The sequence below is a fragment of the Callionymus lyra genome, chromosome 13 (assembly GCF_982586985.1).
Source record: "Callionymus lyra chromosome 13, fCalLyr1.hap1.1, whole genome shotgun sequence".
NCBI classification, from domain to species: Eukaryota; Metazoa; Chordata; class Actinopteri; order Syngnathiformes; family Callionymidae; genus Callionymus; species Callionymus lyra.
The window spans coordinates 25,432,054-25,455,605 of NC_141830.1; the positions used below are offsets into that span (position 1 = coordinate 25,432,054).

At 38.8% G+C, this 23,552-nt stretch overlaps 1 protein-coding gene across 3 annotated transcripts in view; it reads right to left on the reverse strand.

The window, feature by feature from the left end:
• The window catches only part of LOC148067916 (nuclear factor of activated T-cells, cytoplasmic 1-like), a 63,295-nt gene that overhangs the window by 11,957 nt on the left and 27,786 nt on the right, over positions 1-23,552 (reverse strand). For 2 of the 3 annotated variants that reach the window (XM_087805885.1, XM_087805886.1), the window contains exons 7-9: positions 17,643-17,698; positions 15,098-15,230; positions 7,676-8,329 (exon numbers count right to left, since the gene is read on the reverse strand). In XM_087805885.1, coding sequence (XP_087662011.1) covers positions 7,676-8,329; positions 15,098-15,230; positions 17,643-17,698 — 843 coding nt within the window. The remainder of the gene's footprint in view (positions 1-7,675; positions 8,330-15,097; positions 15,231-17,642; positions 17,699-23,552) is intronic. The other variant, XM_087805887.1, reaches the window with a different exon arrangement.

Below are 23,552 nucleotides of genomic sequence, written 5' to 3' on the forward strand. Positions count from 1 at the left end.
GCATGCTACTTTCTTCCACCTCAGATTTTCCCCCTCCTCCCCTGAAGTCTGTCTGTGTCTCCCATCTTTCTATGGCTGAACTGCTTCTTCTCATGCTCGCTGAATATTCTTGGACGAAAAGGCCATGATGGGAATCTTGTGACCACGAGATATCAAAGCGCCCTATTATATATATATATATGTCGTGCAGCTAATGGCTGTCCACTAATTTGGTCCCATGAGCTTTAGACTATGACGACATGTACAACACAAACCTTTTTTGTGTCTAGAAAATGTGCATTCGGGACAATCTTTTGGATCAGAAATAAAACGATCGCTATCGTTTTGACGGACTTCTCGCTGTGACAGTTGATAATCTTCACTGTGTTCAGAGCGTGGTGCGGAATATCTTAATGGACTGTGACAATAAACCAGACATCTGCATTGGGTTACAGTCATGTGAGGAAATATTGAGGTCGTATCCCTTTTTTTTTTTATCTGCTCTCCGCCTTCACCTCAGAAACTACTCTTTTTGTTCAGAACTATAGACAAGATTAGAAAGGATAATTATTATCCGAGATTCATCAAGTTTTTCTATTTCTACATATTACTCATTATGAATTGAGAATACTCTTTAAGCAGCAGCGCAGTGAGGCCATACGAATAAAAACATAAAACATTCATACATTTAGTGCAATTTATGTTTATTCACATGTACTTGGCAAATTTCCCCATTCTTACAAAAAGTAATTTCCGTAGTAACTAGTTACTTTTAAGTAACAATAACTACAAGTAACTGTAACTAAATTACTATTTTAAAGTACTGATAAAAACTTTCTCCCAGGTTCTAACCAATCCTAAGAGTTTTATTGCTAAACCTTCCATTTTTCAGTTATTCTATAAACAAAAAAGCAATACTTTCAATTACAGAATTGATCTGGGGGAGATTTACCGATCAATTACTTATACTCTGAGGTTTTTTTTAATTATTTGGATTAATGACGAACAATGAGTCGGCAAAATTGAAGTGGTGATGGTAATTATTGGTGTAAAGCTGGTTTTAATAAACTAGGAAAAATTATGTTATTTCAAATATTACAATTCTTAATCAATCATATTTTAATGGATAATACTTTTCTAGGATTTCCACTGCTAGCTAGCTAAGATAACATACATTGTGTTTGAAATAAAAATAAAAATAAAAATCAATGAAATAAAAACTACGAAAAAGTGCAGTAATTAATTGTTAATTATTGGTATGATTAATCAAATATATTTTACTTTTTATACTCTTGAAAATTATCAATTTAAATTGATTGCTTTATTTCAAATATCCTCAACCTTTTTCAGCATTATTTTTATAGACTGACCTACAGATAAAAACATCAATTACAAAGGCACGACCTGCAAAACCTGATCAAATTTCATGAAGAGTTCATTTTTTTGCTCTTTTCCTCTACTTAATTACTTACTTTATTAAGTTCACTTCATGAAAATGGACTCTTGACATGTAAAAAGTCACATGATAACATGACTTTTAAATCCTGATTTTAAAAAAGTAATTAAAAATAACTTACGTCGTACGGTAATAATTAAGACAGCGATCGGGTGACCCACTTTTTATGTACTTAAATAAAATGTAGTTAATCGTTGTCTTTCATGTGTCCAAGCCACAGGCCTCGTCTCCGTCCTGGCCTACACTGATGTGTGTCTCTGTGGCTTTTCCAGCAAATGTTCCTTTAACTTCAGAATGTGAGCTACACAAACCATGGGCTCTAAACAGCTATGTCAGGAAAACCATGTGATGTAAAGTCTGAATAAAAACACTTTTATTTATTTAGTCCAAATGTCTTCATATCAGCATTTGCTATTTGGAGGAAATTAAATAATGTGTACACAAGCAAATCCCTATTGCATAACTTTGACACTTCTGGCAAAAATAAATCCAACCGACTCTATATTTAAGTGTCCCATCTGTGAATATAGTGTCCCAGACTTAAGAGAAACTCAATTTGTTTGGATAATTTAGCTACAGTGTTTCAGCAGACACATTCTTTTTTCCTCACTGGATATTATGACGGAGGGACAGAAACCAAAGCAGATTCCTTGGCTCGACCGCTGGAATCTGGGGTGCACGCAGACTCGCAGACAATGATGTAATAAATAGGTTAATGTCTTACTGATCAAGACCAATGTAATTTCAGCCACAACGTTCCATGCTAAAAAGTCAAAACCAGCGATGATGCCGTGATCAGAATTGAACGTTGGTCAACTAGGTCGACTTCCCACATCGGTAAGAAGTCATCATGTCCAGTCGTCTGGAAACATGTGTGCGTGGTTAGATGAGGTTCTGGAGGGAAAGCAGGGGTCGAAGGGAAGAGCTTGAGTCAAGTCGTATGTTCGATTCACTTCTGCGGAAGAAACCTCAGGTTCTTATCTTCCACATCTATTGATATAACAACGACACATATTCATGTGATAAAAGAAGTCAAACTTCTACAAGAAATACTTTTATATCCTGTAGACTATGGCTGCTCATCGGTCGAAGATTTTCGATACTGATACCTTCATTTCGACACCAGTTCCTGAACAATTATTTTTTCGATACTGATTTTATTCAACTACTATTTCAATTCGAACAAAGGGAAAATGACGTCACACATCGTACAAACCTTGAGTTAAAATATTCAGCTTTTGAAAATATACGTTTTTCATCAGGAAAATCAGTATCTGGAACTTGGCACCGAAAAACGAAGTTTTGATACTCGGTACTATCAAAGCATTTCATCTGGTGCCACAAAAGAACTAAAGTTTGATACCCATTCCTACTGTAGACATCAAAGCAAAGCCTACAAAGCACAGATTGTTGTCTCAAATTTGTAAAATGATTATTGTGCAAACACTTTAGACCGTTCAGCAGGAATATGTTTTCTTTATTCCTACATGCTTATGGTTTTTTTTCATTGGTTATAACATAGTTTCGCTGAAATATTTAATATTTAAACCCTACATATATAAAGTATATATATTCAAGAATTCAGGACTTTTTGACAAGTGACTTATTAGATCAGATGACCTAAATGCATTGTTATCTTCATGAAAAAGGTTTAAATGTGTAGCCTTTTTCATGTGCACCTTCACATTTGGCCACCGGGGGCAGCTCTTAAGTAAAGAGCACTCAGCGTCGGACTGCTTTAGAACACAAGTAATCAATCACAAAAGCAACAGATGTGCGCTGTTTGGATCTATAAGTGATGTTGTTTTTGTGAATGTTTTAGTATGTACTGCTTGATTCACTATAATGGACTTGCCACTCCTCTATAGATCCTCCCTTTCACCATTAAGAGCACTCCTTCAATCCCAGCAAAGCCTTTCAAATACAATAAAGGGCCGTCAAAGAGCAACTCGATTTGGAAGACAAAAGTATGAATTTGTGTTTCTAATGCAGGGAAATTGAATAAAACTCTGCGATGATCTCAAAAATAAGGTCGTATATCCAAAAAGAGGGAGTCAGTCAACGACTATTATGAGAGTGCATCCTCACATATTTGTCTTTCTCCGACTATAAATCTCCACCGGCGAGATCAGTCTACCACATCTTGCAACTGATTCTAGGATATCCAGATTTTTTTCTTTCAGGAGGAGGAGTTAGAACAACCGTAGAAAAGTCGCATCCTGTTTGCGAGTCATTAATAATTGAACGGCCATCAAGGCTTTCTCATGGTATCTGTCAATACCATTGTCAAGCTGGAGACTGCGTTCTTGACATTGCACTTAACCACACTTCTTTTCTTCTAGTTCCTCCTCGCTGCTGAGCTGACCTTTATCAAACAGACCAAAGGTTAAGAAGGTTGACTATCACATGGCATTAGTCTTGCCGAACCACAAACATCACACACAAGCTGCAGCGTTTATGCCCCACTGAGTCCCATTGGACACATTAACTTCCACTTTAATGAACCCAGTTCCTAAATCATGCTTCTTTTCCTGTCGGCCCACCATCAGCAACGCAGCCCACTTCAATGTTGACGATTCAGCACGTTTTCAAAATAGTGTGGACGCCTTTTCAATCATCATTAGGGTGTTTTTTTTTTCTGGGGTTTTGGGCAACTTGCCCGGCTGTGTAAAAGTTTCCATGAGGGAAGCCTCGAGCCTCTTTCAAGAAACATCAGATGGGAACGGAGATCCTCAGGAAGCGTAAAATGGTTATTCTTTATGTCCCTATAATTGGTGACCAACAATATTATGGTTTATGTTTGAGAAAACAAGCCTGGTTGGGTTTCTTAATGCACAAACCCTGGATTTAAGGGGGAAACAATCACAAGAAAAACCCTCTACCCAATAACAAGAAGCAATCAGTGCACATATGTTAACTGTCAGAAATTGACAGAGGCTGCCTCGCTCTGTGTTTTTCTTATTTTGAAGGAATAAGGGCTCTCTGTTTTCCAGAGAGGCAGCTGGTAGAAATCTAGCTCGCTGATTAGCATTAGTTTATTCACTGTGCGCTAAATTTCATGATATCACCCATCACTGCAGCGACTAATGCGACAGGACACATGGCAGGCCGAACACCTAGATGTCCACTTCCAGTCCCCATATGGAAGCAAAAAGAAACCATCCCGAGGCTCAAGATTCCCCTTTTGTACATCTGTCTGTTGACGTGTCCATGGCTTTGTCACTCCATACATTCTTTTCCTGGCTACAACAGTAAGGCTAACGTGAAAACTGTAATTGCGGTATCCCTTGTTTATTGTTGTACACACTGATGTCATCTAACCAAGGTCCTACTCACCAGCATATGGCTGGCTTGTAAAGTCAAGATATTGGTCTGTGTGAGGGCAGGGAATGTCTAAAATAGTTTATATGAGCTCCACCATGACTCATATTTATTAGTCACTCACACAACATACAGCGGTTCTTTCATCATCGTCGTTCTTTTTCCTCCGACATCACTTTTGCTCCTGAGCTAGGTAAACGGTTTTAGTTTGGCTCATTGCGCATATCTAAGATCTTTTAAGAACTTGCATTGACTGACTCGTATTTGGCAGGTTCTCTCGCTTCATCATGTGAGAACCATCAGTGCTAGCTAAGCATATACATGTCAAAGCCTTAACTGCAAACGTATCCCCCTGTGTCGTTCCATGTCTGGGACATTTTATCAGCTCTTGAAATTGTAAAAGCCAGTCAAAATCTATTACAACCAAAATTTCACATGTTTCTTCATCATACATATGAAACTCATACTATACCATATACTTTTTAAATACAATTCAGAACACTTACACCATCTGACTACTCTGAAACAGTTTCTTTAAGCCACAACCCTTCAACTCTGTCTTTGGATATTTTACTTTAGCTTATTGAATCTGTTTTATGAAAAAAAAAAAAGTGGGTCACAATTTAAAGGAGGATTAGAAGGCATTTATTTCAGAGGTAGGCAAAATAAAAAAGGTGGTCATGTGTGAATGAAATAATGCGAAAGTGAAAATGTAATCGTTGTTTTGTTGTCGTTTTTTAACCCTCCTCGGAATTAACCTTACTGTAGATGTTTGGTACTTGCCTTAAAGTCTTCCTATAGCTTGGCAAAGACGTGAGTATCCTGATGCGACATGAGAGCGATTGAGTTCTTACCCAAAAACAAAGTGGTATGTTGATAGGATTTCTGCCCGCTTAGTGGTTTTAAACCCGGCCACAGCAGTCCTGATACGGTACAGTAGCTCACTGTTGATAAGTTGAGTGATTTCTCCCGGGCTGTCCTGAATCTAGGCCCCACTAGAGGAATACACACTTCCTCTGCCTGATGAGAGCGGGAGGCCTCAGCATTTAAACGTGGGTGGTGCACCACTCATGGGGAAGATCAAGCATGCTTCTCCAGACTTCAAATCACCGTTCCCCAATTGCTGTAGAGCAAACACGGTTCCTATAAGGTTGGCGTTAAATCATGGCCACCGAGGTGAGGTCATTCGCTTGTCTTGCCTCTCTAATGGAGGGCTCGGCTCACTAACATACGGCGGTAATGGGTGCGGACGGCATGCGGGACGCCCTGTGAGGTGCCGTTCGGATCTTATTTGTTCAAGCTTGGAACGCATTTCAGGGGTTTGGGTCAGGCAGGGCTTGAAAGATGCCTTTCGGAGTATGCTATTACCACCACATACTTACCGGGACTTCAGGAGCTCACCACAGGCGCGCTGCCAGATGATAGGCGAAGCAGAGATGTTACACTGAGGTTTTTCACTGAGCAACTTCACTCCTCGGGATCAATCAATATGCATTCCTGCGTGTTCTTAATGCAACTGTAATCACTGACTGAATACATTTGGCTACTGCTTCAGAGAAAGAGTGGGTCTACTAAAGTGACAGCGGATGGACTAGTGGGCAAGGTAAATAAGGTTACACAATTTCACGGTAGCACTGCAATGGACATTCTCTACATCTCCAGTCAGTCTCTGTAAATGGACTCCCTGACAACAAAATGAAGGTACAGTTTCACTTAAGTTGATTAATGCTGATCTGAAAGCTTGCACGTGCTACAGAAAGCAGAAACGCTGGCGACCAACTAGGAGCAGCATTTGATCAACGTCTTCTCCATAAATTCGTCAAAAGGCAAACATATTTATTTGCTCTGATATTGAGGTGGACCATGATGTGGATCATCGATACAGACAGATGTGCTGACAGCTACATTTCACCTCAATTACAGTCAGTGACCAAACTCGCCCGGTTGCTCCATCAGCTTCCAGAACTCTTGTGCTCACACACACACTCTTTGACAATCAGACAATCAAATTTATACAACTCTACTCTAAGTTTACTTTTTTAGAGTACTTTTAGTGTACATTACAGATCATCTTGTGCCTTGATCGTATTGATCAACGACAAGGCGTTATGGAGTTTTATCGTGTTTATATAATCAGAAAGAAACTTGTTTAATTGAATAAACTGACGGCCTACATTGTTAATGTAGTACAAATATTACTTACTTACAATGACAAAGTCATCATATTTATAACAAGAATAAAATGAGCCAATGCAAAAACAATAGACAGACTTTGTGAAATGGACTCTGGGTGTAATAAACTTGACCATATGCTCTCTTAAGGGTGTGACTGATACAAAAAGGCCCGGGGGGAGGGGGGTGAAACCAGTCCCAGCAGTGACTCCCTTGATGACGAAGGCTACATGGCCTGGTCCCCGTTGGGAAAACGTGAGAAAACAAAGCCTCTGCCTCACAGCTCTAAATATCACTCCCAAAAAGATGATGGGGAAATGGCTTAGTTCAGGAAACCCCTACCCATTGTTTTGCTTCCTTCATTAGTCGCTAGGTAAACAGTTTAGCTTGCTGCGCGTGTGCCAGCAGCCAGGCTGACCTCTGCGCTATGATGTTTTGACAGATTGTTTCAAAATCCCTTCGACACCGTTTGTGGTTTTGATGTCGGCTATAGACCGGATCCCATTGGCTGGACTCTGTGTTATTTCATACGCAAGTTCAACGGCTTGTTCTAAAATTATCTAATACTACCTTTATCTGTCATGACATCTGTAAAATGTCATCAGGAAATACAGTAGGCCAAAGTGCATACAGATGTTGTGTCGCGATAACTTGACGGTGTTGAGTATATGTAGAATAATGTGTTTAGTTTACAAAGGTACATCTGGAAATACATTAACCAGAATGCAATTGTTCAATAAAGCTCACCGTCATCCAGGTACATCTGGTCCAGCTCCTGTGGCTCTTGTTTGACAATGACAGCAATCGTTGGAGGGCTGGACTCCTCGTGGACCAGGCTTGGTGAATTCCCTCCAATCTGGACCGATGTTGCTGCTGCTTCAGCTGGGCTTGGACTGTATGCCTGTACAAATGGACTCTCGACAGGCCCGCCAGGAGTAGAAGGGTTGGAGACTGGGGAGGATGAGGGGCTGCTATTTGCGTAGACTGGGTGAAAGCCATGTGGTCCTGGGCTGTTAAGATGGTTAGGACTTCCCTGGGAATGGAACAAAGCTAGAGAGGAGCTATGATCTGGAGATATTGGATGGTTTGGTCTTGTCTCCTGGATGTTGGTCACCATCTGACCCGGTGGTGCTGAATTGCCTGGGCTGTTAGGTAGGCACTTGGGATATGCCACAGGGGATAGGTCATGCAGAGTAGGACTGGAACTGGAGGGCGATGATGGCATGGCAGCATGATGAGTCGGGCAGGAACCATAACCGCCGACAACACAGGAATCTGGATCGGCAACAGGCATGATTGGAGTTAGCCTCGGCTGACCGTAGTAGGGCTGTGAGTGTAGGGTTAACCCTGGTGTCTCCAGAGAATCATATTCATCGCTGGGTTCTGTCTTTATTATGGGCACTGAGGGGGGGAAAAAAAAAAAAAAAAGATGGAATAAACGTGCAGGGAATCCACGTGGCATAGACTGCAGGGGTAGGATGAGTACACAATAGGCAGGCACACTTGCGGTAGCAGTGCGCCTGACAATCCAAACAAACAACCAGTGAATTTGGACTGAGAGAGAATCCCTCCCTCCTCTCACCCGCAACCCCTTTTTACCGCACCATGAAAAAAGCAAAAGAATAGGGGGGAAAGAAAAATGGATGAGTCATCAGAGTGGAAAACCACAGCTGGCTCTAATAATGAATAAGGCCTATTTTCTTTGGACTCTCCTCCCACTCTGATATTCAATAAAACGCTACTTTAAAGCACATGGCTGCCGTTTCTGCTGCTGCTCCTCAAGAAACCCCGGATCCCGAGGTTCCCTTCCTCCTCTCAACAATAATCTTTGCAGTACCAGAAGAAAGGAAGAGTGAGTGAAGACAGGAGATCATTTTATTTTGACTCGCCACCCCTGTTTCTAAGGAGTGTGCAGTGCTGCGCCTGTGGTTTCAGGAGTGTCAGACCTAACACAGGAGGGAGCAGTGGAACCTTTAACGGTCTCCACGGTTTTCCTGATTAGTTCTAACAAATATCTCACCCTTTTTTTTTTTTTTACTGACAAACCATTTTATTATTCACCCTGGAACTTCAGAAAATATCTGTTCTAGTCGTGGGTTGGAAGATGTGGAGCGAGTCCTGTTAAAACGCTCACTGGTGGGTTATAACATATGGTGATTCATACAAACTGTGCCAGCGAGTAACTAACAGGGTTGTCTTAAGATACCCAAAAGCTTTGCCAACATTTTTCGTCACAATGGACTCCCTGTTTCTATTTCTAACCATTGTTAATATGTGTTTATGGGTGTGGTGAGCGTACGATGCCAACCATTTAGAGCTTTTGGCCCAACTCGCCCAGTGACATTTACCCAAAGGCACACAGATGTTGGTATAAAAATGAAGTGTGTGTAAAATCCATGCTGTTACACAATACAACCTTTCAGCAACAGTAAAAGGCTAATGCACGAAACCAAAGTGTGTCACATACTGATTGTCATTTACATTACGAGTTTGTTTGCGCTGAGGGTAATAGCATTTACGTCAACGGTGTCTGCCATTAGCGCCCCGGGACCAGAGCCTGCATCTGGGGAACTCTTCTAGTGAGACTCTATGATGGCCTCGTCCCAGCCTGGGGAGCAACCATAAAATATATGCTGCAGTCTTCTTCTAGAGTCAATCAACAAATCGCTTTCTTGTCCTGAAAGTCTTCACGGATGGACGTCATATCCCAAAAACAAATGCATGACTATGATAAGTAGTCATTTAATTCATTTTTACCCACCACTGAACCTTTATATGTGGACAGTGTTAGATGTTAAGAGATATCATTCAGGATAGGACTAGCAAGGCTAACACCCATAATCCAGTAAACTGTGGAACTATTTAAGAATAATTTTCTGAATAAAACGTGTGGTTGTGGCTCAAAAATGATTGGTCTTGCATCCCGCTACACATGTAAGTAAGTAAGTAAGTAAGTCATTTTTTCTTGTGTAAGCATTTGCTGAACAATAAAGAAACCAACAGTATTCTTTAACTAATATTCATGTACTACTACTACCATAATGATTCTAGCATATACCGTAGATGTGACTCGTTGAAAGTGATGCACCAAAAAAAGGCTAATATTCTTGATGAACTTAAATGACTTAATAATGTGAATAACAATCACATTACTTTGGAATAAGAAATGTTTCCTGACAAAGAAAAGACCAATTTCAAGCTACAAAAAGCCAAGTAAAATATTGGAGAAGTGAACATTAAAACAAATAAAACTAAAGTGGTACAAACGTATCAATCTTAAGAGCAGTATCTTTTCTACGAAACCAGACTCTTCAAGCTGTGCTGAATCTCGCCGGCTAATATTTCCTTCAAACCACAGACGGTTGATGCCATGCACATGGTTTTGTCTCAGTCTTTGGCAGATTCGCTCTGTCTCTGTGTATTAAACTGATCAAGCATGATCTGGGTATTTTATTGAGCTTGTTTCCAGAAAAAAAAAAGGAATGACCGTCGGAGTGCAACTTTGTCTGGGTAGCAGCTGAGTAAGGATGAGAACATGTAGGATGGTGGTTACTGGAAAAGGATCATTAGTGTCTTGTCTTCAGCCATTAGTGTTCTTCGTGTCTGAATATCTGTGTTTTTTTTATGAAACCTGTTTCTTTAAACATAGAGCATATGGTGGCACCTGGTGTATCATCATATCCCACAGCGGACGACGTCTGGGTGCGTTTTGTGGCCTTTCGGTGTTGAGACATGATAGAGAGCGTCTGGTCTTTTGACGAATCATTTCGGGAAAAGACGTGAACGTATAAACATTGAGGAAAAAGAACAATGTGTGCTTCATTAACTTTCCCCGATGTGTCACAGAACGTGTTTCTGACTCGCTTCTCTCCAACTTAAACCACAAACCAACGCATGGGCCGCCACTGGTTTGGGATAAAAATAGCTTTGATGTAACAAAAGAATCTCCAAACTGCCTGTAAAAATACGAGCTTCTAAGAAGTGCTAAACTTGGTCAAGGCCAACACATTTCTGTTGTTGTTTTCTCTGTAATGTGGTTGATAAAAATATCCAGTAAGCTCGATTAAGTTTGGGGAAAAGTCAATCTGGAATTCATGCTGTCGATTGTTTTATTGCAAAGTCAGCATAAAGTATACGGTTCTATTCCTTGCCCATTCTGGGAATCCAATACACTTGAACTTCTGCTGATAATTTAAACCGGACCACATCGACTTTTTTCAATCAAATTATTAAAAAAATTATACAGGAGAGCTAGAACCGTCCCTTGATACTTGGACTCTAGCTAGACCATTACATTTCCTCAGGGGCCACATTATATGCTGTGACTTTTGTTAGGGGCCGTCAAGCCAAAATATGATGGAAAAACAAGGCATAAAGAAATGAGTAGAAAACAAACAAACCTTACTATGCCAATGAAATATTTATAAACCTTTCATAAAACGGATATAAAATAACTTTCTGATTATAATAATTTATTCACGCATATTGAGAGGCAAGAGAATGGAAAAGACAAAAAGTACTTAAAACATAACTTAAGCAAGTTGTATTTTACATACAGTAATGCATACAAATAAAATTGCCAAAGTCTGAGCTGGACTGTAAGTAAGTTATATTTGTGAGTGCATTTCTAGACCAGGGGAATCAAGTACAGCAAGAACAATAAAATTGTCTTATCTAGAAAGTTTCCTCTAAATAGTAGTGATGTGTTGATGAAGCTTCATGAAACAGTGTCATTATCTTCAGAGTCCACTAGATGGTACTGATGTGTTGATGAAGCTACATGAAACAGTGTCATTATGTTCAGAGTCCACTAGATGGTAGTAATGTGTTGATGAAGCTTCATGAAACAGTGTCATTATCTTCAGAGTCCACTGGATGGTAGTGATGTGTTGATGAAGCTCATGAAACAGTGTCATTATCTTCGGAGTCCACTAGATGGTAGTCATGTGTTGTTGAAGCTTCATGAAAAAGTGTCATTATCTTCAGAGTCCACTGGATGGTAGTGATGTGTTGATGAAGCTTCATGAAACAGTGTCATTATCTTCAGAGTCCAATAGATGGCATCTCTGCACTATTTTCCTTTGTTTTGAACAACACATGTTCTAATGAAACATAATTTTAAAAGTGATAGTGCCACCTACTGACCTCTGAACAACATGACACTGTTTCACGAAGCTTCATCAACTAATAAACATCCTCACTCACCTCTGAGTGAGGAAAAAATGTGATGAACAATGGAATGTTTCAAGAATTACACTAAGACACAACAGCTGCGATGAGTCGGCAGTGAAAGAAAACAAGGTGTGCAGACGACCTGAATGGAAAGTAAAAGTGGTTTTGACTAACATCTGTGGCCCAGAGTGTGTTTGTCTCATCCCTCCAACCTATTTTAAAGCTCTGGTTCTTTTTTTAGACGAGCAGACACCAGAGTGTGAAAGAAATGTTCTTTCTAAAGAACGTCAGAGACCACAACTGTGCTTTAAGTGGGACAGCAGGCCGGAAGAGCTCTTTTCATACAGGAAAGAAAGTGTGTTGACAACTTGAAACCCTCAAGAGCAAACAGCTTCACGAGGATTTCCTCATTCTTTGTACTCTCTATTGAAACACGGTCGCCCAGCATGCATCAGCACCGCGGCCTGTTGACGCTCATTATCGGCTTCAAGTGTCTCTGAATTCCTGTGGATTAACTTACGATGCTTGACTTCCAACAGTTTGATTTTTCAATATCGTTAAATTGAGCTTGTCTTTACTGGTTGTCTTTGTATTCTACTGGTTCATCTTTAAATTATATTTTGCGCTAAATTTATTAAGCAAGTAAACTAAATAAGTAGTTGTAGATAAAAGTCGGCAACAGCTTGACTCAACTATTTTTTTTATTTTTGGAAGAACCAGAAATACATTCAAGTTGTATCAACACTTTTCCCCAAATTTGCTTTTGTTTTTGTCCAATTTAATGACCAACATTTGCTATAATAATTTATTTTATTTTATTTAAAATAAGTATTTTAAAAGACCAAACTATTAAATGTGTATTTAAGTGTTTTTACAGAATGTTTCAGTGTAAATATACAGTGGCTCTTCATAATTCTTCAATATATATTTATATATATATGAGGTTGGAAAGTATGTTTAGCAGGTCATATTATAAGTGGAAGTCTTTAAGAAATGATGGTTATTTTCATTTTATTTTCAAGGCATACAAATGAGAACTAGCGAGAGTTTCATAGATGTGTCTGTGTCTTTGAAACCATACTTGACCTCTGATAGTCCTGAGCACGATATCTGTTGACGGTTAATTATGCTCCATTAAGTCGGTCCTGCTCGTGTGGTCCATGAAGCAACGACTTGGCAGCAAAACAAGGAATAAAATTACTTTTAATTTGACTCTTTATGCTCAAGGAAATGCATTGTGATTGTGTGATTTCTATGTCAGTACACGGCACTGTGTAAAAAGAATCAGCTATATAAGGCCACTGTTTTCTTCTCTTTACCCACAATGCACCTGAGATTTCCAAATAGGGCCTTGCTCTATTTCCTAGAAGAGCATCATCTGAAATCTTGCTGCGCTGTAAATATAAACGTGATAAGATGGAGTTGCAGGCTGTGGAAGTCGAGGAACTGGCTGAACATCAGGCTTCACGATCAAGAGTTTGAAAGAATCACGTTCGTTTCCAAGTTTGTTTCAAAGGATCGAGAACAAAGTTTCGGGATGACACGAGGAGACTCTGACTGATCTTATGATGTCAGAGCAAATCTGTAGAAACTGTAGAATCTTTTCAGACACATGACCTTTTTCTTTTTTCAACTTATTTAACTTAGTTTTAGGACTTCACTTTCTACTTTTCATATGTCACTTTTGTGAGTATTTCTCATCATTCAGCATGAATTGAAAGAAAATTTTAACGAATAGTTTTCACTAAAAAGATATATATATAACTGGCAAATTAACAATTATTTATTTTAACTTCACTACTAAACCATATTTTCCCTTTATACAAGGTTTTTTTTATACCAAGTCAAATATCCATTTTAGCTATTTTAAACTGACATTACACCTGCTTACAACATTCTTTCTTTTCTCCTGTCATATTCATTGTTTCTTTATTTTGGCCCCTCACAACAGTCCCAGTGTATGATGTGGCCCCTTATTAGATATTGTGACATGTCTTCGCTGCTGATACCGACGTAAATATCTTGTGAATATTTAATTTGTCATATTTCTTGATCCAAACCAAATGTGCTGCTAGCGGGTGGCGATAGTGTTCCTACAGCTGGATGAAATCATCGTTAAATAGTAGTAGAAGAAGCAGGTGTCGCGTCATTTCCTGTTAGTGCATAGCAGCAGTGTTTGATTAGAGACATACTATCTGTGGAGAATTAGTTACTAGTTAGTACGTACACTATCCTGATGCATACTAACCAGAGAAGTATGTGATTTGAGACACAGCACTGGATCATCACTGGGTCAAACTACACAGCGGCGGCCATCTTTATGAACTCACTCTGAGATGTAAGACGACCAATTAAGAGCCACAACCAAAAAAAAAATGTTGTTGCTGAAACTGTTTACAGACGCCTGATGCAAACCTACTGTACATTAGCTCACACAGAGGGTCTTTTGTGGAAAGTCGACGGCACAGAACGTCGTTTCTTAGCTTGAACGCTTCTCTTAACCTCCACGACGCATTCTTACAATTCCAACATGAAAGCTATCTCCAAACACGAGGGCCGGGGGGGGGGGGGGGGGGGGCACGTCAGGCTCGGAGAAAGTATTCCTGGGATTTTCAGGTTGATACATGACGGAGCGAGAGAGTGTTTGTGCGCCTGAATCAAGGTGTGAGCATTGTGTGATCGAGGAGGGGGTGGGGGGGAGGAACCAGGTCATCAGGGTCGGTGGGGGGGGGTCGGTGGGGGGGGGGGGGGTGCACTTCTCTACGTCAACAGCGCTCGGAGGCTCTTGTCACTCAGATGGTAAGACCTCATCGCTGGGGAACGTGGCCTCAGCGCTGAATAAACACACCTCACATCTTCTGCTCTCGCTCACTCGCTTCAGCGACGCTGCCGTCAATAACCGACGCGTGAGCCTCGCTTTGTCGACAGGTCGTGGCCGACGATGTGATGCGTCCAGTGTAACGGTTGTTTTTAGGTGATATTAAAGTATATAGTTACCATTGAGAGGCAGGAAGGTGAAGCGCTGGTACTGGCTCCTCTTCCTCTTGCCGTTGCAGACGTAGAAGTTGACGTGGACCGGGCTGGATATTCTCTGGTTCCGGTACGGCGGGATCTCCACGAAAATGGAATTCTGAAAAGTGAGGCAATATATGTTATTTTAAAACACATCTCTTACCGTATTGAGACGTTTGTTAATCACTTCAAGGTTTCTGTGGATCCTGAACAATTCTTCAAAAACATTAAATTCTGAAATTGGCAGTAAAAGCTCTTTTAAATTGAAAATGTGATAATCAATGAGGTTTTATTTTACTTATTAATTCAAGTATTTAATTATTGAGTATTTTGTAATATTTATTTAATACAGATGAGACCTTTAAACTAAGTGAAACATTTTAAAATGATCATTATAATAATCAATATTTGTCGATAGAGCTGAGGGGCAGAAAAATCTAGAATTTCAGGTGATTTGAATTTACAGCTTTTCTGTTCATGAATTTTAATATATTTTACTGGCTTAAGTATCCTGTGTAGCCCCAGGTCTTTTTAAAAGATACAAAGCCGTGAGAAATGTTCTAAAATCATTTTTTTATTAATTTTAAAATTTAGTTTAACATTTTTTTTATTATCCTTTTAACATGCTTGCATGGACTTAAATGGGAGTTAGCGTTGTTTTTTTAGCCGACCACAACAGCAGCTTCCGCCATAGATTTCGTAATCTAAGGGTTGAAATGATGGCATAAAGAAGAAAAACTGATGTCGAAATAAAGTGAAAAAGGTTGAGAAGAAGAAAAAGAAGAAAATGAAAAAGAATAAAAAAGTAGAATTTGTTGTAAAAGTAGTAGAATAATTAGTAGTAGAAGTAAAATAACTAGTAGATTTAGTTGTAGAAGTTGTAGTAGAAGTATAATTGGTAAAAGCAGTAGTTGTTAGTTAGTAGTAATTAGTAGTACAAGTATAAATGGAATTAGTTGTAGAAGTAGAATTACTAGAATTTTCCGACCGACCACGACAGCAGCTTCCGCCATAGAATTCGGATCTAAGTGCTCAAAGAAAGCCAAAAATGTTGGAGGATTTGAGACTCTTAAAGGGTTGTAACTGTATTATTATTTGAGCTTCAGAGCTCTAAATTGGTTAAAAAACTATCCTTTAAATGAGACTAAGAAAATGAGCCTACAATGGATCAGTTCATTTAGTGTCCAAGAACATCTCTGAAGGACTCCTGTAGCACTGCGAGAGAAGACTCAAGAGATCTTTATAATTTATATTATATAGTTTTATAGATTTCATCTGAATCCAGACAATGACACCAAGTAAAACTGCCTGATGTTCTTGAACCCTTGTGTGTGTTTTTAAAAACAGAAGCTGTTCTCTGCTCTGTGGTTGAAGGTGCTCAGTGCGGGTCTGCTGTCCAGATGAAGACCAGGTATGCAGGTGGTCGAGCATGCAAACGGTGTGTGTGAAATCACATGGTTCTCTCCAGTGAAAGCTAACAAAGTCTAAGCAGCAATAAATACAGATGCAGACGAGCAGCAGCCCCAGGGTGGTTCTGGGTTCGAGTCTGGCGGGCAACTGCCAGGAGAGTCGAAAGAACACCAGCCCAAAAAAAACGACACTGATTGGCTCCTTAATACTCGGGTCCACAAATAAACACCTGAGAGTGTTTGTTTATCATCCAAGCTCTAACCCCGGCCACCACACCCCAGGCCAACACTTGCTCGCTAGTTTTTCCAGCGTTCGCGACACACGAGCCAGCCCTCCAGACCAATTAGACGCCCGGGTCCACGTCGACTCTCATGATGCAAGCGACTCATTGAAGCTGATTGAAATAACAGCAGCAGCAGGAGGAAAAACACCAGCCCACGTCTGCAAATACAGCTGTTTATTTAAGATTGTCTTGAGTAGTTTACCCAAAAATAAAGGGGGGAGTTTTAGGGGGATGAGCCACTGCTGATGAAAGGCATCCGCAATTCAAAACATACTGTCATCACGCATCGAGAGCAGGTCCTCGCAAGTCCAATACCTGAGTGCAACCAAGCTCGAGGAGAAGCCGATGAACTCCAGAGCTGGAGCGTGACATGTAGAACAACATTCTCTTTTCTTCTCCTGATGAAAAAACGCCTGTTGCTGTGCTTCTCATGACGTGGACGTGTGAGCGAGCGTCTGAAGGCGGCCTCGTTTATTTTCTCATTATACACGCTCTTCATAGCGACAGGTACGAGCCACTAATCCGGGACTCGCTGGCTCTCGGCCCGGACGAGGTGTTTTTCAAGTCGCCACCACGCCGCGACATCATGCTTGCCGTGGCGTGAGAGTGCGACGCCGACCACATGTGCTCCTGCTTATTTCTTAATCTAGCCGCTCATGCGTATCTTCCGTAGAAAAAAAAAAAAAAAAAAGATTATGAGAAAATTCCGTTCAGGATTGCGTGTGCTAATCGTAATTTTCCTATTTTGCAATCTGCAACGTCTTAGCAGAGGTTACATCATTTCAGGTGACGTTCAAGCGTCGAGGGAGCGAAGACGAGCGACAGACGTGCACTTACACATTTGACGGAGTCCTTGTCCACTTTGGCTTCCGTCTCCCACAGATGATGACCGTCTGGAAAGACAAAACACAGCAGAAAATTAACCTTAAGTTTTGTCTACAGCTCAACTGAGGATCATCATCTATGTCTATTTATTTGTGATCCCTATACAGGCAAAGAACAAATAGATGTTAACCAGAAAATGTGCATTTTCAGACGAAAATGCAGTGTGAATGTTGAATCTGCTGAATCTATAAACTGATATTCTTGAAAGTATTGAATTAGTATTCAAAGTGAAAATGTGTGGAAACATTTGAAATGATGGAATAAAAGAAAAAGACTGTTGTGAAAATGTAGAAATAAAATGAAAAAGGTTGAGAAGAAGAAAAAGAAGAAAGAAGGAGAAAAAAGTAGTATTCGTAGAATTTGTAGTAGAACTAGAAGAAGTAGAAGTTGTAGAATAATTAGTAGTATAAGTACAAGAAGTGTGAGTAGAAGTAATAGAGGAAGTAGTAGAATTAGTAGTTGGAGTAGAAGTAGTAGTAGTAGTAGTAGAGAAAGTAGGAGCAGTAGAAGAAGTATTGGGAGTAGAAGTAGAATTAGCAGTTGGAGTAGAAGTAGTAGTAGAATTAAAAGTAGAAATAGTAGTAGAAATAGAAGTAGCAGTAGAAATAGAAGTAGCAGTAGATAAGAAGTAGTAGTAGAAGTAGAATTAGTAGTACCTAGTACAATAATAAGTAGTAGAAGTAGTAGTAGAAGTATTAGAATTAGTAGTGGGAGTAGAAGAAGTAGTAGAATTAATAGTAGAAGTAGTAGAAGAAGTGGTAGTACCCAGTAGAATAATAAGTAGTAGAAGTCGTCCTACAAGTAGTAGTAGAAGTATAATTAGTAAAAGCATTAGTAGGATTATTAATAATTAGTAGTACAAGTATAAGTGGAATTAGTAGTAGAAGTAATAGTAGAAAAACTAGTAGAAGTAGAAGTAGAATAACTAACAGAAGGAGTAGTATTACTAGTAGTAAGTAGACAAAAGTGGTTTTAAAGTTGAATGAAGTTTCTAGGTGTGAGTTGATGAATGAACCTGAAGGTCAACGTGGAAGGAGTTGAAACGTTTCACAATGACTTAGATCAGAGCTCACAATAATAATGTGTTTTTATACCTTTGACACCTTCAGCTTCTTGTCTGTGTTTCGTAACTAGATTAAACTAGTATTATTGAACTATTCTTGTGTGACAAACAAAGTGGTTCATCCAGTGGAAAACCAAAAATAGAAGCAGTGTTCGAGATCATATCTCCCCAGAATTATTGTAGGAAGAAGAGCTTTAAAAACATTAGCATTAAACCGTGTTTAATCATTTGCAAATACATTATTTTTCAAAGTAATATGTTTGCACAAACAGCTCCCTGACGTTTTCAACAGGTGCCTTTCATCTGCTCGTGCTGAGGGTTCCCTCGCAATAAAAGGCCAGTGAGATTCCACAGCTGTTCCTCGCCTGCAGAAGCTCCGTCGCATTCTTCTGCTTGAGCTTCGTGAGCTCCTGCCACACCTTCACCAACAGACTGGTGACTCTGAGGGCCATCCGTTATGACCACAGTTTTCTTTCTTCTTTTATTTGTTCATTAAGTGAGTCATTAAAGCTGCTCCAGAAATAGAAGGTGATGCTGAGAAGTAGCTTGTGAAGCGAAGGCTTTCAGGCGAAGATACTGTTTCGTTGTTTACTCTGGAATATATTTGGAATAATCCTTAATTCATGGATCATTTGATGGAAAATACTTTATTATATATTAGATGTAAGGAAATATCAAAACACCTAAAGATGCAAATGTTTTCATTTATTACGATACCTTATGGATATTCAATAGCACAGTATATATATATATATATATATTGAATATAATATAAAATAAAATATATACATTATGTATATATATATATATATATATATATACATATACATTTTTCTTTTTGGCTTTCAAAATTAATGTTTTATTGCAATTATTGGTTTGTTGTTTATTCTTAAAGTCTATCAATAATGGAATTTGTTATTTACAAGTAACGTGCACATATAGATGAATTCAACTTTAAATAAACTTTCGGCCTCAGCAGCTAAAGGAAGAATTGGGTGATGATGAGTACCAGAGGATACAGTGAGTCCAGCAGCTTTTAAAGCTGATGTTTGGACATATTTTGGTTTGAAAACAAATGAAATCAGATACGACTTTGTCAAGAGTCATGTGGTCTGTAAATTCTACAACACCAGAGTCAAGTACTCAACAATACTACACATATATACTTGTTACTACACTATCACAACACCAGAGTCAAGTACTCGACAATACTACACATATATACTTGTTACTACACTATCACAACACCAGAGTCAAGTACTCGACAATACTACACATATATACTTGTTACTACACTATCACAACACCAGAGTCAAGTACTGGACAATACTACACATAAATACTTGTTACTACACTATCACAACACCAGAGTCAAGTACTCGACAATACTACACATAGATACTTGTTACTACACTATCACAACACCAGAGTCAAGTACTGGACAATACTACACATATATACTTGTTACTACACTATCACAACACAAGAGTCAAGTACTCGACAATACTACACATATATACTTGTTACTACACTATCACAACACAAGAGTCAAGTACTCGACAATACTACACATACCTGTATATCCTTGTTACTACACTATCACAACACCAGAGTCAAGTACTCGACAATACTACACATATATACTTGTTACTACACTATCACAACACAAGAGTCAAGTACTCGACAATACTACACATATATCCTTGTTACTACACTATCACAACACCAGAGTCAAGTACTCGACAATACTACACATATATACTTGTTACTACACTATCACAACACCAGAGTCAAGTACTGGACAATACTACACATATATACTTGTTACTACACTATCACAACACAAGAGTCAAGTACTCCACAATACTACACATACCTGTATATCCTTGTTACTACACTATCACAACACCAGAGTCAAGTACTCCACAATACTACACATATATCCTTGTTACCACACTATCACAACACCAGAGTCAAGTACTCCACAATACTACAGTATCACTATATAGTGTATCAGGGGCTGGGTATTGTTCGAACATTTTCGATAATGGTACTGATACTGAGATACCTTTACTCCAATACCGGTTCATGAACTACACCAATTTTTATTTTAATTCTAACAAAATAAAAATTGGACATAGAACGAATCATATGTTTTTTTAAGCTTTGGTAAATTTACGCTCCGAGCTTCTTACAGGAAATAAAACCAAAAAAATAATTTCCAGTTCATTGCCTTTGTCACTCATTAGTTCCGTACAGAACAAAAAACATTTTTACATGTAACCTTAATCGTATCTTTTCCCACGTATTTATAGTAAAGTATGTTTTTTACGTCAGGGGGGAAAAAAACCACGTCAGGCCGGCAGATTATTCTGTGTAAATGGGAGTTTGTGGTCGAAAAATACGTCGCCGGATATTCTTTTCCTCAAAGTGAAGGGAGAAAAGCAGACGTGGAAATCATCAGATAAGAGAGTTGACGTGGACTGAGGGAAATAAGAGTGACATATGAGAAATGTACAGAGAGAATACCTTGGTTTCTGTCGTCTCTCAAGTATGGAAGGATGATGAAACGACAGAGAGATCTCATGATGCAAACGATGATGATGATGATAATATGCTGCTGTAATTAAAGTGAGCACGGAGGGATCAGGTCAGCGAGCCAGAGATGAGCATTCCTTGTGTTACGTCTCCGGATCCAAGAGGGAATCTCACCCTCCTACGCTCTGGGAGGAGGTCCAACAGGGAAACCTAACACTTCAATCCTTCCACTAGTAAACATGTTTTTCAAACTTCAGTCCTCGCTTCGCTTGATACGAACTTTGATAGTTTCATCGTATTTGAGCGATGATTATGTACGACTGATGATCTCGTTTTTTAATTTATCTTCCATCTGCTTTTTCCACAACACCAGCTTCATCAAGCAGCATCCACCCAAACACACGACTCAAGCCACGCTTCAGTTTTCTATCTTTGGACAAATTGAATAAGAAATGTACAAATACTTCAAATCAAGCGACAACTACAAAGAATAATGAAACGATGGAGCTCTTAAGTGAGAATGACCTGAATGTTGCTGAAGATACCATTTAATATTTCTCATCTACCAGTATTAAAGGTTTATTTTGCTACTTTAACTCTGTTCAATAGACTTTGATGATGCTGCCGGAGTATGGAAGTGGATCAGTGCCATCAGAATATTGAAGGTTGAATAGATTATTTCAAATATTGAGACTTTCCCACCTGACAATACCAAACGAATACTGAGCTGCTTGATCAAAAATGTTTAAATCTTTTTTAACATCAAACTCTATATATAAAATAAAAATCCATTAATTTTGAATAGGTTTTTAATTTTTTCAACATTTGATTAAACCGTTGAATATACAAATAATGGACTTTGAGTATTGCATTAAAACAAAATCAACCTTTAATATAGAAGTTTTTAAATGTATTATTTATTAAACATTTTCTTTAACATCAAACTCTAATTATAAAATAAACCTATTCATTTTGAATAGGTTTATTTAAATATTGCAAATAATTTACTTTAAGTATTGGATTAACATTTTCATTAAACATTTCAACCTTTTAATAAAGAAGTTATTTAAATAAATTATTCGACAAAAACAAAATTAGATGCTAAAAAACTGACAATACCAAAAGAGTACCAAGCTCCTGGATCAAAACTTTTTTTTTTTTTTTAATTGATTTTAATATATTTTATTGAATATCAAACTCTATGTAAAATATACCACCCATTCAATTGGAAATCTTTGATTTTTTAAAAAATTCAATTCAATTAAACCATTTATTTTACAAATTACTCAATTTAGGTATTCAACAAAAACACATTCAACCTTTATATCAAGAAGGTATTTCATTAAATGTTTCAACCAAAAGAAATTTAAATACTAAGAAAAAAAAAAATTTCAATATAAACAAATTTAAAGCAAATTCAATATTCTGATGCTACCGATATCTTTCCATTTGAGCAAATTGAGAACTACTTTTCCCAATGCTGATAATTCATAATACTTACTAATTTCCGACACATGAAATTGAAATATACTTACAAAGAAGTTTTAATGCACTCGTTATCCTGTCAATTCTCTCTACAGCAAAGAAAGTGGTAATAGTTGGTGTGTACTGGAGTGAGTGTGAGTGCGTGACTTGACCCGTGGCTGAGATCTGTTGAGGTTCCAGCAGACTTGGAATCTATCCTTTTATCAAACCTGTGTGGTGTTGTCTCTGTGCAAGCTCTGGCAATTGAAAGTGACGGCGAAAGGATTCTTTTCAATGGGTTTTAAATGTGTTATTGGGAGGACGGCTGGTTAGGATGTGAAAGATGATCCGCGTTTACTCATCATCCAGCATGAGATTGTGTCTTCAAGCACGGGGAGTGTGTTCTGACCTCTGTTTCTACAAGTTTGCGAAGCACTTTAATGTCGTCCACAAAGCTCAAGGGCAGTCTAGACTTTCCCCCCAAAGGAAAATGTGTCAGCCAATTCATCTGACGTTTAGACTTGTCTGAGTTATTAACCAAAAGAAAAAAAACTAGGATTAAATTAAACAATGAAGTCCAGCTGCCTGAATTCCTTGCAGTGAAAAAATATCCTATTTTTTTAACCGTTAAAGTACCTGAAGAGTATTGTTGCCTCTCACTGTCCCATCGTTTCAACTCATCCAGATGACAATTGTGATCAGACCAAACATCTCTGAGCTGCAGTCCAGCCTAGTGTTGCTCGTGGGCACTGCTCCAAGTTCGACCAGATGTAGAAGCCATCCCGCTCACCAGGGAA